Genomic DNA, 15,691 nt, shown 5'->3' with positions numbered 1-15,691 from the left:
AGCAAACCAAAGTTCATGGAGCCTAAGTGAGAGTTTTGGAAATTAAGGGGGTGCTTGTCAAAACGGCTGGAAGTTTCGGGGGGGACTTTCTGAAGTTTTTTTTTTTTTTTTTTAATTTTCATCCAATTTAATGGAAATTAGTAACGAGATGTTTAAATTGAAAATTTTTGACACGTTAGGGGGGTATATTGCCAATTTTTAAACTTTGGGGTTCAAATTGAAAAACCCTGAAACTTCAGAGGGGTAAAGTGAATTTTCCCCTTTCAACAATATATATTAACATGGTATCAGACCTATTTAACATGGCATTAGAGCCACCTTCAATAAACTTTTTTAATGTTTTCCAACGCTCCTTCCGGCGACCTCCCAGCTCAGATCGTCAGCGCGCCGCCAAGCAGTTTTCCACTCACAATCCGGTGCTCCCTCCGGCGACCTCCTAAATTAGGTCGTCGGCAAGCCGTCAAGCGGTTTTTGCTCACAATCCAACGCTCCCTCCAGCGACCTCCCAAATTAGGTCGTCGGCGAGCCGTCAAGCAGTTTTTCGCTCACAATCCAGTGCTCCCTCCGACGACTTCCCAAATCAGGTCCTCGGTGAGCCGTCAAGCAGTTTTCCACTCACAATCCAGCGCTCCCTTCAGCGACCCACCAACTCTGGTTGTCTGTGCGCCACCAAGTGGTTTTCCGCTCAAAATCTCTTTCACTCTTTCAAATCAACAGATATGTGGAAGATTCGCTGCCATCTGCCCTCCGAGCCACTCTGGTAGTTTCTGCCCGAGCTAATCGCACATCCAAAGCTCTTGTCGGAGCAAGACGCTCCTCCCCAAATAGCAAATCAGACCCTTCCAAGTTCGGATCCAAAGAGATCTGGAGCGTCCAAGCTTCCACTCGCCGCCACGCGCAACCAGAAGGTTCTGTCCACCAGTAAACGCGCCTCCACGTGTGGTTGCTGCTTCTCCATGTGCCGCAACTTTTGTCAAATCTTCGTGGTTTTCGCTTCGTTCGGTAGATCCGTCGTCGGTGGTCTCAAATCCGTTAAGATCGCCGCCACGCTCCGGCCAAAAGTCTGCGCGTGGGCTTCACGCACCCAAGCGCTGCACGCGCCACTCAACCCTCGTGGCGCTTGAGATGCACACGCCTCACATGGCAACCAGCCCTTGGCGCATGCACCACACGCGCTAGACGTTCCTCTCTTCCTTTTGCTGACACGTGTCCTCCAGAGAACCCGCCACGTCAACCCTAACTCCTCTACCACGTGTCATCTCCAAAAAAAAAAAAAAAAATCATATCTGGAACCAATATCTTCAACCTGACCCAAAGGGTTAGAATCGGATCATCTATTTTGGGTCAGACCCATTTTCAATCGGTCCATGGGTTTCAGCCATTTTGGCTCAATTCAAACCGGCCCATTCATCCAATCGGATCCAAATTGCCTCAACCCGAGCTAGCAGGTTTCAAATCCGGTTCGGTCCAATCCATTCCTGAACCGGATCCGGCGAAGTCGTCCAACCCGATCTAAATCTGGTTCTAACTGGGTGATCGAGTTTAAACCAGATCCATCCAAGGCGCTCCAACTTGATCCAAAACCGGTTTCTAAATCGAGTTATCGGTTTCAAATCGGATCTCTCCAATACCGGTTTCTAACCGAGTCATTGGGTTTAAAATCCGAACCAATTTAACCGGATCCATCTGTCAAACCGGTCCAAATTTGTCAACTTGGTTCAATGGGTTAGACCCGATTCATATAATTTTGAGTCAACCATTTTAATGGTCCATGGGTTTTTTTGTCAAAATATTGGCCCATATAACTGGCCCAAGTTCTTCAAGTCTCCAAGCCCAAATTTTGGAATCCATTTCAATGGATCCAAGGCTTCAGCCCAAGCTACCACAAGATGCCGCCATCAGCCGCCGTCCTCAGCTTCCGGCCGCCCATGTTTGGGCACTGCTCTAGCATTTTTCCAGCGGACTTAAAAAAAAAAAAGCTTTTCCCAAACTAAGCTTGCACCTTGCCTTGTGTTTGAGGGGGGATATTTGAGTATTTGAGAAATCACTCAGAGTCCAGCTTTTCAACCCAATTCAAAGGGTTAAAACCAGGTACTGCCGCCTACTGCTCCGCCGCCTGCCTCCAACCACCGCTCCGGCAACTTTTCGGTGATTTTGCTGTCGACCAAAAAAAAAATCTTTTCCTTTATTTTTCTAACTTCAATTTTATACATTGAGTTTGAGGGGGATGTTAAAATATTTTATATATTATTCTAGGGTTTATTATCTTTCCTATTAGGGTTTATTTCATACCTTAATTAGTTTAGGGTTACTTACCTATCACTCATAGCCTCTATAAATAGAGGACTCTGTATTCATTTACATATCACTACTCCATACAATGTAGTCCTTACATATACTCCCGCTCTCTCTCTTCTCTCTCTCTCATTCTTCCACTTCCAATATATTTCAACAATATATTTAACATTATATCAGAGATATTTAACAAAGTAAATTATATTGATTGTTGATTCAATAGTTTTTTTGTTTTCTTTTTCTTTTTTCAATTACCTGTTATTTCTTTTCAAAACAAAAACAGATAATCAATTATGACACATAAATAAACTCATAATTTTTCGATTAACTTAATTATGCACATATTTCTGTCAACTTACAAGCCTTTTTGCCACTCCTTTTGGATCATGCTTTAGCACATTTCCAAGCCTGGCATATTTCCCCTGTACTGGTTAGGCTAGGATGGTTGTAGAAGACCCTATTTTTATTTTTTTTATTATAACTTGGAGCTTCTTTGTATTTCCTATTAATGCAATAAAATATTTTGTCTTGCCAAGTACAATTTTTTTTTTTTTTTTTTTTTTTTTTAAAAAAAAAAGGTGGGGATGGATCAAGTTAGTATGGCTTCTTGAACAATAATAAGCATAGAAACATTTTGGAAATTTTTAACCCATTTTATCTATCTAAATTCAGGGAAGCTTATTTTACTTTTTTAATCTCTCTATACCTTAATTAATAATTGCATGCGTCATATCTTTTGATTGTCATTAGGAGTGTAAACATCACTATATGGGCGGATAAAACCTTTATTTATACTTTGCAGATTTCATCAATAACTCAAGGTTTTTTTTTACTAATTAACTACATGTGACATCGGCTTTGCATTTGAGTTTTTTTTTTTTTTTTTTACTATGAACTTAATTTATATGACCTGTTTTTTTTTTTAAAAAAAAAAAAATCTTTTTATGAGTTTTTTTAGATGGGCTTAATCCAATTTTTGAACTAAATACACTTGCAAATTGTAATATGAAATTACAAATAGAATTGTAAACATTGAGCAACACAAATATTTCTAAATTAAATTCTAATATGCCAAAAAAATATATATATATTTACCTATAAACTTTAGGCAATACAAAACTACTTTTTTTGTTTAATAAAACAAAATTAATTTTTAAAAGGGAAAACTTCACTCAACCCCCTTACTCTAATCACGTTTGCAATATTTACCTCCTTAAAGTTTAAAAATTCTCAATTAAAGTGTATCGAATTATAATTTTTTTCAAAGTAATCCCTCTGTTAGAATTTTTTTATTTTTTTATTTTATTTTATTTTATTTTTTTTTTTAGGGTTAAATCTTAATAGAAGGGTGTCAAAATTACTAAATTACCTCAATTTGTTTTTTTTTGATAAAAAGAAACAAAGAAATGCAAAAATTCCAACGTTGGTCAAGATTTAACTGAATTTGTACCGAATATTTGCAATTTTTTATAATAAAAAGTAACGGAAAATTCTTACCAATTTTACAACTTTATTATTCTTCAGGGTTGAAGAAGAAACACACACAAGGTGGATAGTGGATAGAGATACATACATACAGAAAACCTTGTAACTGGTAATCAAGATAATTAAAAGCAAACAATACTATAACTTGTTAAGTCTGGAATTATCCATTATAGTAAACTGTCGTTTAAACTTAAGTGTAGCCAAGGCCACCATGGACGCAAGGGCAAAATTCAATAACACCTTTCACCACATTATACTGACTTGCAAATACATGTCAAGCCAGCAATGTCAAACATAAATAAAGACAAAAACACACATGATAATTAAATTTTTAACTAACTGTAGAGGTCATCTTCGTCAGCCGCGGCGGCAGCAGGTGCGAAAGGATCCGCGGCAGCGGCACCAGAAGTGTTATCAGCAAACCTAAACTCGGATCCAAATCCTCTCGACTGCTGCAATGTTTGAGCAAATGCCTGGTATTTGCGGATGTCGGCATCGCTCACACTTCTCCGAGCGTACTTCATTGATTCCTCAAAATGGGCTGCCTTGATCTCTGCCACATCATCCTCAACATCCTCCTCCATTGCCTCAGGATTATCCCTTCTCCTCCTTTCTCTCTCAATATCCTGCAGAATACAAGAAAAAAGAAAATCCACTTATTAGCTCGTTCAATTGAATTTAGTGGAAACATGGGTATAAATTAAATTAATTATTGAAGCAGATACTGAGAAGGCAGGAGAAAAAAAAAAGAAAAAAAAAGGGAGGGGTAGAATCATACTTTCTCAATGTTCTCTCTTATGGCATATTTGCATGCACGCTGGCATATCTCTGTAATGTCAGCACCGCTAAAGCCTTGAGTGTACTTGGCAAGGGCCCTGATATCAACATCTTTGGAGACTGGAGACTTCCTCAAGCAAGCCTTGAAGATCTGATGGCGGGAATCCTCGTCAGGGAGAGGGATGTAGATCAACTGATCAAGACGTCCTGGACGCAGAAGTGCAGGGTCTATAATGTCTGGTCTGTTGGTGGCTCCAATGATGAAAACAGTTTTCTTTGCAGACATGCCATCCATTTCTGTCAAGAGTTGGTTCAAAACTCTGTCAGCAGCACCCCCAGCATCTCCAACACTGCTACCTCTCTGCATGATATGGCGTATAACATTTCAAAGATAAGGCAACAAGTTAAAAAGGCAATGCAACAACTCCAGCCAATGAGTGGCCGAACCATATAGTCTAAGTTAAAATATCAAATTAGAGGCTTATATCTTACTAATTGCCAATAGTGAAATCAGTCATCAAGATCAGAAAGAAGTTGATCATTATTGTAAGGAATCAATCTTACCTGAGTCGCAATTGAGTCAAGTTCATCAAAGAATAGGACACAAGGAGCAGACTGGCGAGCCTTGTCGAATATTTCCCGAACATTGGCTTCACTCTCTCCAAACCACATTGTAAGCAACTCAGGACCCTTGACACTGATGAAGTTTGCCTGACATTCATTAGCAATAGCTTTGGCCAGGAGAGTTTTCCCACAACCAGGAGGGCCATAGAAAAGAACACCCTTCGATGGTGACATTCCAAACTTCTCAAATTTCTCAGGATGCTCCACTGGGTATTGAACAGTCTGCATGGCAAAATTGTATAGGAATCAGAACTGTACATTACAAAGGGATGAAAGAAAGAATGTGAACACGTAAAACCAACACAGCAATTTCAATTACCTCTTGAAGTTCCCTCTTAACATTCTCAAGACCTCCAATATCTTCCCAACTACAATTAGGCACTTCAACAACCTGGTTCAACAGAAAAAGGCAATTTAAGGAATCCCATTCAACAGAGAAGTTGGCTAACTGAAAATGAAATGCAGTCACCTATAATGTATTGCTAAGTACTTACGGTCTCACGGAGAGCAGATGGATTGCTAGTTCCAAGGGCAGTCTGAAAGTGCTCATTTGTAACTGCCATTGAATTAAGTATCTCTGCATCTATTGTCTCATCTTCCAAGTCGATCACATCCATCTTCTCTCTGATGCATTGAAGTGCGGCCTCGGTACATAGAGCTGCTAGATCAGCACCAACATAACCATGTGTGTCCTTCGCAATTCTTTCCAAATCAACCTATTCCATTCAAGACCACAATATTTTATTAGATTCAATAAACCCTATACAAATATGGAAGAAAAAAAAAAAACTTGCATCGACTTAGAGAAAAAAAAAGAATGTTTTCAACATTACATCTTCAGCAAGCTTCATGTTCTTTGTATGAATACGGAGAACCTCAAGACGCCCAACTTCGTCCGGAACACCAATATCTATTTCCCTGTCGAATCTTCCAAACCTTCTCAAAGCAGGGTCAATGCTGTTGGGCCGATTTGTAGCCCCCATGACAATAACATGTGCACGAGATTTCAATCCATCCATAAGTGTCAAGAGCTGGGAAACAATCCTCCTCTCAACCTCTCCATGTGTCTTCTCTCGCTTGGGAGCAATTGAATCAATCTCATCAATAAAGATGATGGATGGTGCATTCTTCTCTGCTTCCTCAAATGCTTTCCTGAGGTTGCTCTCACTTTCCCCAGCCAATTTCGACATGATCTCAGGTCCATTGATACAGAAAAAGAAGGCACCAGTTTCATTGGCAACAGCCCGGGCAATTAGGGTCTTCCCAGATCCAGGGGGTCCATACAACAGAATTCCTTTTGGCGGCTTGACACCTATCGATTTAAATAGCTGTGGATGCCTCAGGGGCAGCTCCACTAATTCACGAATCTGAGCCATCTGTTTCCTAACACCACCAACATCATCATAACCAACTTCATCTAACCTATTCTCATCCTCCCTTCTCACAGGTTCTCCCTCACAGAAGATCTCAGTGTCTGGGGCAACCACACAGTACTCCGAAGGGTCAGTCTCAATAACCTTGAACTCTATACTTCTCATTCCCCCTCTTACAAGGAATAGATCACCCTTCCTCACTGGGCGGTAGGCCTCCAGGAAATAAGCTGCAAATGATATATCAATAAACAGAAATTATTCACACCATAAAAAATAAAACAAATAAAAATAAAAATCAGCAACCAATCAATGCCTGGATGTTGTACCAACTACTAACAGAACAAAACAAATGGGTTGCATCAAAATAAGGAGAGAGAGCAGGAAAAAACAATTAAAAAAAATAAACGAAAAAAATATTCACAAAGTTGTTTATAATATACCAATATTATGTACAAAGAAACTTATGTCATGATAGCAAAGAAGCAGAAGTTCAATATAAGTAGAAGGTCTCAAGTAATCATTGCCCTTCAGAGACAAGTAGACAACATAAAATCAATTACAAATGTACTGCACTGATGCTTCTTCAAGAACCACAAGAAGTCACTTCAGAATCATTATGAAAACGAAGCATGATCAGAAATAGGAGTATACTTCACATTCATAGTCCTTCATAAAGCACAATAATCAGCATGTGGGTATTTCGAAAATTCATAAATATTCAATCCTGCACATTATTTATGCAACTCAAACAAGTGCCTAGTAATGGTCGAATGAAATAAGCTTTTCTGTTATGGAAACTGTAATCTCTGCTACTAGCATGATCTTCATCAAGTTATATTACAGCAAAGTTAAGCCCCAATTCTGGAAAAGAATATCTCTAAATTATGTCGGCATCTTATTCAATATACTGTTATTTATGGCTAGTCTTCAGTAAGTCACTAAAAGTCCTTGCGTAGTCTGAATTCTCAACCAAATAATTTGGTTGCTAATTCAGCTTCTACGAACAAAAATTCCTGCTTGTGTACAATTAACTTCTCCAACTTAAAAGTTTAATTTTTAAGTATAAATGTAATATAACAATCCAGCTTCTATAATAGCATCTCTTTTTTATCAGATACATTCACATGTAAGATTGCAAAAACAAAAAACAAAAAGTGGGCATACATGATATATTAGCTTCAGTTTTTAATTGAAGATAAAGAAGAAAAGGATAGGCACTCACGTTTCAAGTATGCATCAAAGATATTGCCAGTGACCCCTTCAATGGTGTCATCCACAGGGAGAATGTGAACGCGCTTTCCATATTTGACATCTGCGCACTGGTGCACGGAAACAACATCTCCAAGCCTAACCCTTAGGTTGCTTCTTACAACCTTGTTCATCCTTATCTTTGGTTCATCACATGTGTCATCAGCAAGAGCAATGCAGATAGTATCTTTCCTTTTCTTCCCCTAAGCATCAAAAGCAACACAGAAATATATATAAATCAGAATAAAAATGTCTCCTTTAATAATCTCAAGCTCCCAGACAAAGAGTTCATTATTAGTAACCACTACTCAAGTAGAAATCCACCAGAACACATCTCACTTCTCGGTTAGAGAACCAGAAAGAAGTAAATTCCTATGCATGTGTTTGAGAGAGCAATCATGATTTCAAAACATATACATAAAAAATTTTGAACAATCATTGCATAAGTAGCCCTCTAAATAGCTAATTCCCGTTCTAAAGATATAATCTATAATCTTCTGTTAACATTACCTTTAGCTTAAACAATTGAATAAGACACCCAGTTTAGTAAACCATATTAGCAATGTATAACCGCCACGGAACACTAACAAAACCAGACCAGACAATTACTTCAAAAAACCAAACTTTAAACACCAAAAACATACCCAAAACACACCAGTTCACAGATCCCAAATACCCAACAGAGAATTCATAAACCCAGATAAAAATACAACACTAACTCTTCACGCAAAACCCTAATTCCCATAAACTCAACACAACGACACGAAATCCCAATAGCAATCAACCCTAGAACATCAACAACAATACACACAAGCAAAAGCCCTTCAACAATCAAAATAGGGACAAAAAAGCTCACCTTGATCAAGATCGTGTCACCGCGGAAGAGCTGGAGTTTCTCCATGGTGTCAGGGTGAAGCGCGACAACGGAGTTGTCATCGTTGATTGCCTCGTCCACCACAAGCCGATTGGGAGCCTTCTTGCGCTCCAGAATCGCCGTGCTAAAGTCTCTCTTCGTTCCCTTGCTGAAAATCCCAAAAAAAAAAAAAATCCCACAATCAAATAAATTAGAGAAAAAAAAAAATTAGATTAAACCCACTAAAAAAATCGATTGATTTCGCATGTGGATCGGATAGAAACAATAAGAAAATGGGGATCTGGGAATTGGGTTGGGGGCTTACGAGTCCGAGGATTCAGCTTGGTTGGCCATGGTTTCGATGAGGAGCGCAAAGACGAAGAGATTGAGTTCTGTTGCAGAGGAAAAACAAAATCTAAAGACCAAAGGAAGCAGTAGTGTATGGGGATCTGAAACGTGGGGTTTGGGATATTTATAGATAATAAAGAGGGAGTCTTGCTCCGTTTCTTGTTAGGAAAGAAAAGCTTTTTGTTTACTTGTTTTTCAGTTCTAGAATAACTTGGATTTGTTTTTTTTTTTATTACTCCTTTTTAAATTTGGAAAATTGGCCCCTTTTTTTAATAATTATTATTATTCATTCGTTAATATCCTCTCAAATGGATTAAAAACTAATTTTTAAACCCAAAAATATATCTTGATTTTTGTTTCTTATTTAGCTGAGAAGTCGGTGCTTTTTCATGGAAATCATAACTTTGGTTGAATTTTACTTTCACCAAAATCAATATGGAAGTATTTAAGTAGATATAGAACAACAAAGAGGAGCCTTTTTTAAAAGAGAAAAACAAAAAATTTAAAATATAAGTATTTAGAATTTTTCTAATTCCACATTAAAAAAAATGTACAAATTATACTTATCTTTTTTATTTATGGAAATTATACTTCCCTCTCAATTTTTTCACATTACCCTATGGATTTATCATTGGGATTACAATGTCCCCCTTTTGCCTACCAAAATAATAAAAATATACTACACAAAAATATTAAAAAAAAGGTTTTTTTTTTTTTTTTTGTCTTTCTGTTTTGCAATATTATTAGTATTATTATTTTGAGAGGAAAGGGAAATATTACAACTTTAATGGCAAATTAATAAGGTACTTTAACAAAATTAAAAGATCTAAAAACACAGTTTAATTAATAATTTGCATAGTAGAATGAAGAGGTAAAAGCACAATAGTTTTAGAAGTGGTTGGCATGTGCTTTGTTTTTTTTTTTTTTTAATAAGCATGTGGTTGCTTTGTACTTTGTAGGCTTCCTGTTTTAATTAATCAGCTGTCATATCTTAATTATTTTCGAATTTTGGATTATATTTTCAAAGACAAACTTGAATCTATTGATGTCTAGTCTAGAATGTTCCTCTGAGCTCATATGTACCTTCTCTTGCGGTCAAAATAGCCGGAAATATTCTTTTTTGTTTTTTTAATTTTTTATTTATATAATTTTTTTTCTCCACCAAACACAAGTCAAAAATCCGCTACTATTTTGTCATTAAAACGTCGTTGGTGGTCATCAACACGGATACAAGATAAGTTCTTGAAAAACGGCACGCCGTCTACGCCACAACCAAGTTTCTTTATAAATTATGAACATAAATTTTCTTTAAATTGGTTTGAAGGAAATTGATTTCAACTTAGTTTATTAAGTGTCATGTCAAATGTCATCTCTTATATATTTTTTTTAAGGACACAGATTTCTTTGAAACTGGTTTGGAGAAAATTTCTGAGTAATTCTAGAAGTCATTCTTGTGTCACTCCAAGAATGATGTAGCTATTAAAATCATCATTTGATCAAAATCCAATAATGATCAATCATAAGCTCAATGGTGATTTTAATAGCCATATCATTCTTGGAGGGACACAAGAGGGACTTGTAGCATTACTCAAAATTTCCTTCAACGTGCTCTAATAAGTGACAAGTGTCATTCAACATATTTACGTTTATTAAAAAAAAAATTAATGTTTGGATTCCTAGGTTAATAGAATGACAATTAAAAATTTGTTAAAATATTAAAGAAAACATGGAAGTGATGACATTTGACACTTATTAGAGTAGGTTAGAGAAAATTTCATCTAAACTAGTTTGGAGGAAATTAAATTTATCTCATCTCTTTACTTTAATATTTTTAACAATCATTTATTATTATTCCACTAACCTAGAAATTAGAATCCTCTCCTGTTCATTTGAACTTGAGAATATGCAGTTAGTTATATTTAAAAGTATTTTTCTCTTCTCAAAAAGTGAAATAACAAAAATATCCTTCAAATATAACTAACCAGATATTCTCCAGTTCAAAGTTCCCTAACTTAGGAACCCAAACATTGATTTTTTAGAAACCTAAACATGTTGAATGATACTTGTCATATGTTGAATGAAATTTGTCACTTATTAAAATAGGTCGAAGAAAATTTCCTTCGAACCAATTTAGAAGAAATTTGTATCCATAAATTATAAGGTTTTATTTATTTATTTATTATGAGATAGACGTGGGCTCATATGTCATGGGTACAGAAGAGAACCAGGAATTGTAGGCTGGAAACAGAAATTGGACCGGTCTACTTTAACGGGCATGCAAAAACAAATCGCTTGATGGGCTTTATTCCGTTAACAATATTTTTGTTGTCATTGGTTTCTATTAATTGCATGTGCAGGTTTTGACACCGGCCCAAATTAAGGAGCGGAGAGGGGTTAAAGCTCACACAGCAGTTTTTTTTTTTTTTTTTTGCTTAAATTTAGGAAATAAAAATATTTTTTATTTTTTCTCTCAAAATACACTTTATAATAACTTATATTATCTATCTCTATATTATTAAAATATTATTTCTTTATAAAATACAAGTTCCTTAAATACCCTCACTTTTTTTTTCTTTTTTCTTTTTTCTTTTTTTATTATAAAAGTTCATCACAGTCCCTAATTAAAGACAAAAAAAATGAAATATGAGATGTGAAAAAAAATATTTTGTATTAAAAATTTAAAATAATAGATGTTGAAGGTAAAATGTTACCCAATGTTTAAGGAAGTAATAACTAATAAGAAGCTGTTTTATGTGACTTTTTGTAATTTTTTAAAGGTCTTTCTTATATTTAGAACGAAGTTATAAAAAAGTTTATGTAAGTGCTCTTAGGCTACCTAGCCAGAACCCCAAATTTCTACCCAAAAAAAAAAAGAAAAATTATAATGGATAATCTGTAAATTACTATTACTTTTAGTCTTTGCAAGATTGTATTTCAAGGAAATAAAGCAATATCACATTTCCTTGTTATATTCAGTCTTTTATCTTCTTGATTATTTATTCTGTGTTGTTTCATTTATAGTTATAGTGAAACTCATATACCTGTATTTTCTTCAAAGTTCATATCTCATGTCAACCATTTTAAGCCGGAGTTAGGTGTGATTTTGTCATTAGAGAAACTGGTTTTAGGCATCAAGAAGCATATAGGTGGTTTCGGTTATCAATAAAAATAGTCGATTAAGATAAGTTCGCTCATGTCTACGACACATAATATCATACCAAAGATACCCACAGAATTTGATTGCATGTGAAATTACATGTTATGTGAATTGGAAAATTAGGAGTCAAGATTGATGATGATTGGTAACGTATTTTTGTAATTAAGGAGATTTGGTGTGGTATTTTTGTATTATTTTTTCAATTGCTATGGGAATTGTAGTTGGTATTGCAATTATCAAAAAAATAATAATAATAATAATAATAATAATAATAATAATTGTAAATTGGTATTGTTTGCTACTGGTTGGTTTGTGGGATTTGTTTTGGTACAAAATTGTTCTCTATTGTTTAGATTTGAACTTTTAGTTGGAGGAAAGGGTTTGTATTACTACTCATGGCAGTTAACTAAAACCAATACAAAATAATATTTAGTTAAAGTAGAAAAATATTTGGAAGGCTTGTTGTTCGGCGCTTGTGAAAACAGTGTAGCTAGATATGAGCGTTCACAATCGACAATTCAAACAAAAGTTAAATTTGAGGAGAAAAATTCACTTTATCAAATTTAAAGAGCTAATTTTAAAATGAATCAAACATCAAACATCAAACTCCCTATACATTTCTTTATTTTAATTAAATATTATTATTTTTAATTATTTTTAAACCAATAAGGAGAGAGGAGAGTAAAAAATAAGCTTAAAAAAAATTATATAACTTTACCTTTTTAATTATCTTTTGAAATGTAAAGAACATGCCTTAACAAAAGTTAAATATAAAATAGGGAATGAAGCTTGTTAAATTGGTTTTTTCATGAGTTTTGTTAAATTTTTAGATAAAATCTAAATATAAAGACCCAAACAATAAAAGTATATATATATTTTTTTTAAGTAAGATGAGATCTACAATCTTAGCAGCCACCAATAATGTGCAGCATGTAGACAAATGGGAGCTGAGGTATCACAAGAAAGAAGCTGACTAATGATGTTGTCTTTGTTCATTTCACAAATGGACTAATGAGAAACACAAGGGCTCAGTCAATTAATTAATATCTACAGATGTCGGGCTCAGAAATTGGGTGGAGGACAGAGGACAGGATAGTGTTCAAACTACGTACCAAGTAAATTAAATCATTTATTATTTAATATCCACGTAAATAAAACTAGTGAAACTTCCATGAATAGACGACAAGATATTAGACGACAAGATATCAAAGCTATATATAGTATACACCACTTCTAGAGAGAGAATATTAAAATGACAATAAGTTTAAATGGAAGACTTTGAAAATATTAATTACAAGTATTTACTTATTGAGTAATGCTATAAGGAGGCTAGGACTCGGCGAGTCCTCCTGAATGTGATGTTGTTTTCAAAATTACCAGTAAATCAAAATTTAATAATAATTATCTAAAATTTAATGGTTATTTTAAAAGTCACATAAAAAATTCTCTTAAATGTAACGTGACTTTTAAAATAATCATTGAATTTGAGATGATTATTATTGAATTTTGATCTATAAGTAATTTTAAAAGGTACATCACATTTAGAAGACTTAAAAAATCTTTAATCCTCCTCATAACATTATTTGCTACTTATAGGATCACTAATGCCTATTTCATCAAACCTTTAGAATTTTATTTATGAATTTCATTATTTCAATAAGTGAACAACACATAAACCCGGTGGGACAATATTATTCAGTGGAAACAACTAGGTGCCCACATGGGCCGCAAGAGTTTGATTCTATCACATCACTATCTAAAAATAATACAAGTAATGAAAGCTAAGCTTGATTGGAAAATGACGTACCGTTGTGTTCCCATGTGTCATCCCAATTTTCCTTGCAACTTTATTTTCACATCATTGATGAACTGATTGAAATTCTTTTCTGATGATCCATCGGCTGTCAATGTGTTCTTTAGTATTCCTTGGAGCTCCTTGACATTCTTCCACAATTCATCACCCAATTGATCTTCCGTTATCATAAGAAGATTAATTTTGCTTGCAACTTCTTGCCGTGTGATTGGCTTCTGGTCACAAAGATTAAGTCCGATCCTCCAATCATCGACCACCAATTTTCTATTAGTGAATTGATCGGTCAGCAAAGGAAAACACAACAGTGGAACGCCACACCATATGCTTTCTAATATTGAATTCCATCCACAGTGAGTTAAGAAACCTTCGATTGCCGGATGTGAGATCACAGCCATCTGATGACACCACGGCACAATCAACCCTTTACCTTTGATCTCATCTTCAAATCCAACGGGCAGGAAATCGGTTTCATCAGACTTCACAACGTCAGGGCGAAGCACCCAAATAAAACTTACTCCACTAAGTAAAACCCCATAGGCTATCTCTACAATTTCCTGTTTACTAACATGAGCATAACTACCAAACGAGATGTACAAAACTGACCCATTTGGCCTGGTGTGGAGCCACTGGGTGCAGTCCGACTCGGACCATAGGCTAGTAGGCACAATGGTCGTGGCTAACCCAGTTGGGAAAACTGGTCCGATTGCATATATTGGCTGCTTTTGTTGTAAGGCTGAGATGGTCTCGGATTCAAGCTCTTGGATAGTGTTACAAACAATAAAGTCAGCTCTTTTTACATCCTCGAATGCCTTGTATATGATACGGTGCACCACCGTCGATATGTTGTCGGTAGCTTGAAGATAAGACATCAAATCCTTTGGTTCGAAGGCCCTCACACCCGGTATATAGTCGATGGGATCCTTACGATTATCTATTAATGATATTAAAAATGAATAAAATCACCAAAAAATAAAGATTGTCTATTTTAATTACAAAAATTAAAAAATAAATAAATGAGGAGACATATATACCTTGAGAAGCAAAGTGACCATTTTTTCTAAGGAGGTCCAAGTGATAGTAGAGAGTGAGAACCAAAACTGGTTCAGTCCAGAAAGAAACATTAACGAGGTTGTACTTGTCGGCAATCATGGATGACCAAACGAAAAAGGTGTCTGAAATCAAGCAGGTGACCGGAGGGTCGGAGTGAAGCACTTTGCCGACAAGTTCATCGACGTGGGACGAGAAGACATGTAAAAGACCCTCCATGAACTGGTCATGGTTGAGGGAACGGTCGAACTTTGGTGGGAAACCGTCGCTGATGGTCATGTAACGTATGTCTAGACCGGAGTTACGTGCTCCGGCGAAGATGTCGTTGTTGTTGTTGTCGGCGTCGGCGGTGGTGGGTTGGGATTTGGTTATGTGGTGGTGGATTGATAGGGTGTTGACGAAGGTGATGGTGAAGCCGTTTGATGCAAGCTTCAAGGCTAGATGGACGAAGGGGATTACATGGCCTTGAAGAGGGTAGGCAAACATGATGGCGCGAGGCTTCTGCTCATCATTGTTCTCCATCGATCGGTGTGTGTGTGTTCGTTCTAGCTAGAGAGAGAGAGAGCAAGAGATCGATGCAATCACAAAAGCTAAAATAATAGTTGGCTACTATATGACGTGGCCTCCGATGCTTATACGGCCATGTTCGTCAGAAATAATTTTTATGGTGA

At 35.9% G+C, this 15,691-nt stretch overlaps 2 protein-coding genes across 2 annotated transcripts; both read right to left on the bottom strand.

Moving 5' to 3' along the window:
- Window positions 1–3,887: 3,887 nt before the first annotated feature.
- Window positions 3,888–9,157, bottom strand: LOC132191490 (cell division control protein 48 homolog D). The gene is made up of 9 exons (XM_059606526.1): window positions 8,981–9,157; window positions 8,659–8,824; window positions 7,777–8,005; window positions 6,015–6,781; window positions 5,676–5,897; window positions 5,501–5,572; window positions 5,122–5,403; window positions 4,559–4,918; window positions 3,888–4,406 (listed from the first exon to the last, which is right to left on the bottom strand). The coding sequence occupies exons 1-9, from the start codon at window positions 9,007–9,009 to the stop codon at window positions 4,116–4,118; spliced, it is 2,418 nt and encodes an 805-aa protein (XP_059462509.1). The 5' UTR covers window positions 9,010–9,157; the 3' UTR covers window positions 3,888–4,115.
- Window positions 9,158–13,783: 4,626 nt separating this feature from the next.
- On the bottom strand, window positions 13,784–15,691 carry LOC132192372 (UDP-glycosyltransferase 86A1-like). The gene is made up of 2 exons (XM_059571740.1): window positions 15,005–15,691; window positions 13,784–14,904 (listed from the first exon to the last, which is right to left on the bottom strand). The coding sequence occupies exons 1-2, from the start codon at window positions 15,540–15,542 to the stop codon at window positions 13,985–13,987; spliced, it is 1,458 nt and encodes a 485-aa protein (XP_059427723.1). The 5' UTR covers window positions 15,543–15,691; the 3' UTR covers window positions 13,784–13,984.

This window comes from Corylus avellana, chromosome ca9, assembly GCF_901000735.1.
Source record: "Corylus avellana chromosome ca9, CavTom2PMs-1.0".
NCBI classification, from domain to species: domain Eukaryota; kingdom Viridiplantae; phylum Streptophyta; class Magnoliopsida; order Fagales; family Betulaceae; genus Corylus; species Corylus avellana.
This window is presented reverse-complemented; position numbering and strand designations above follow the sequence as displayed.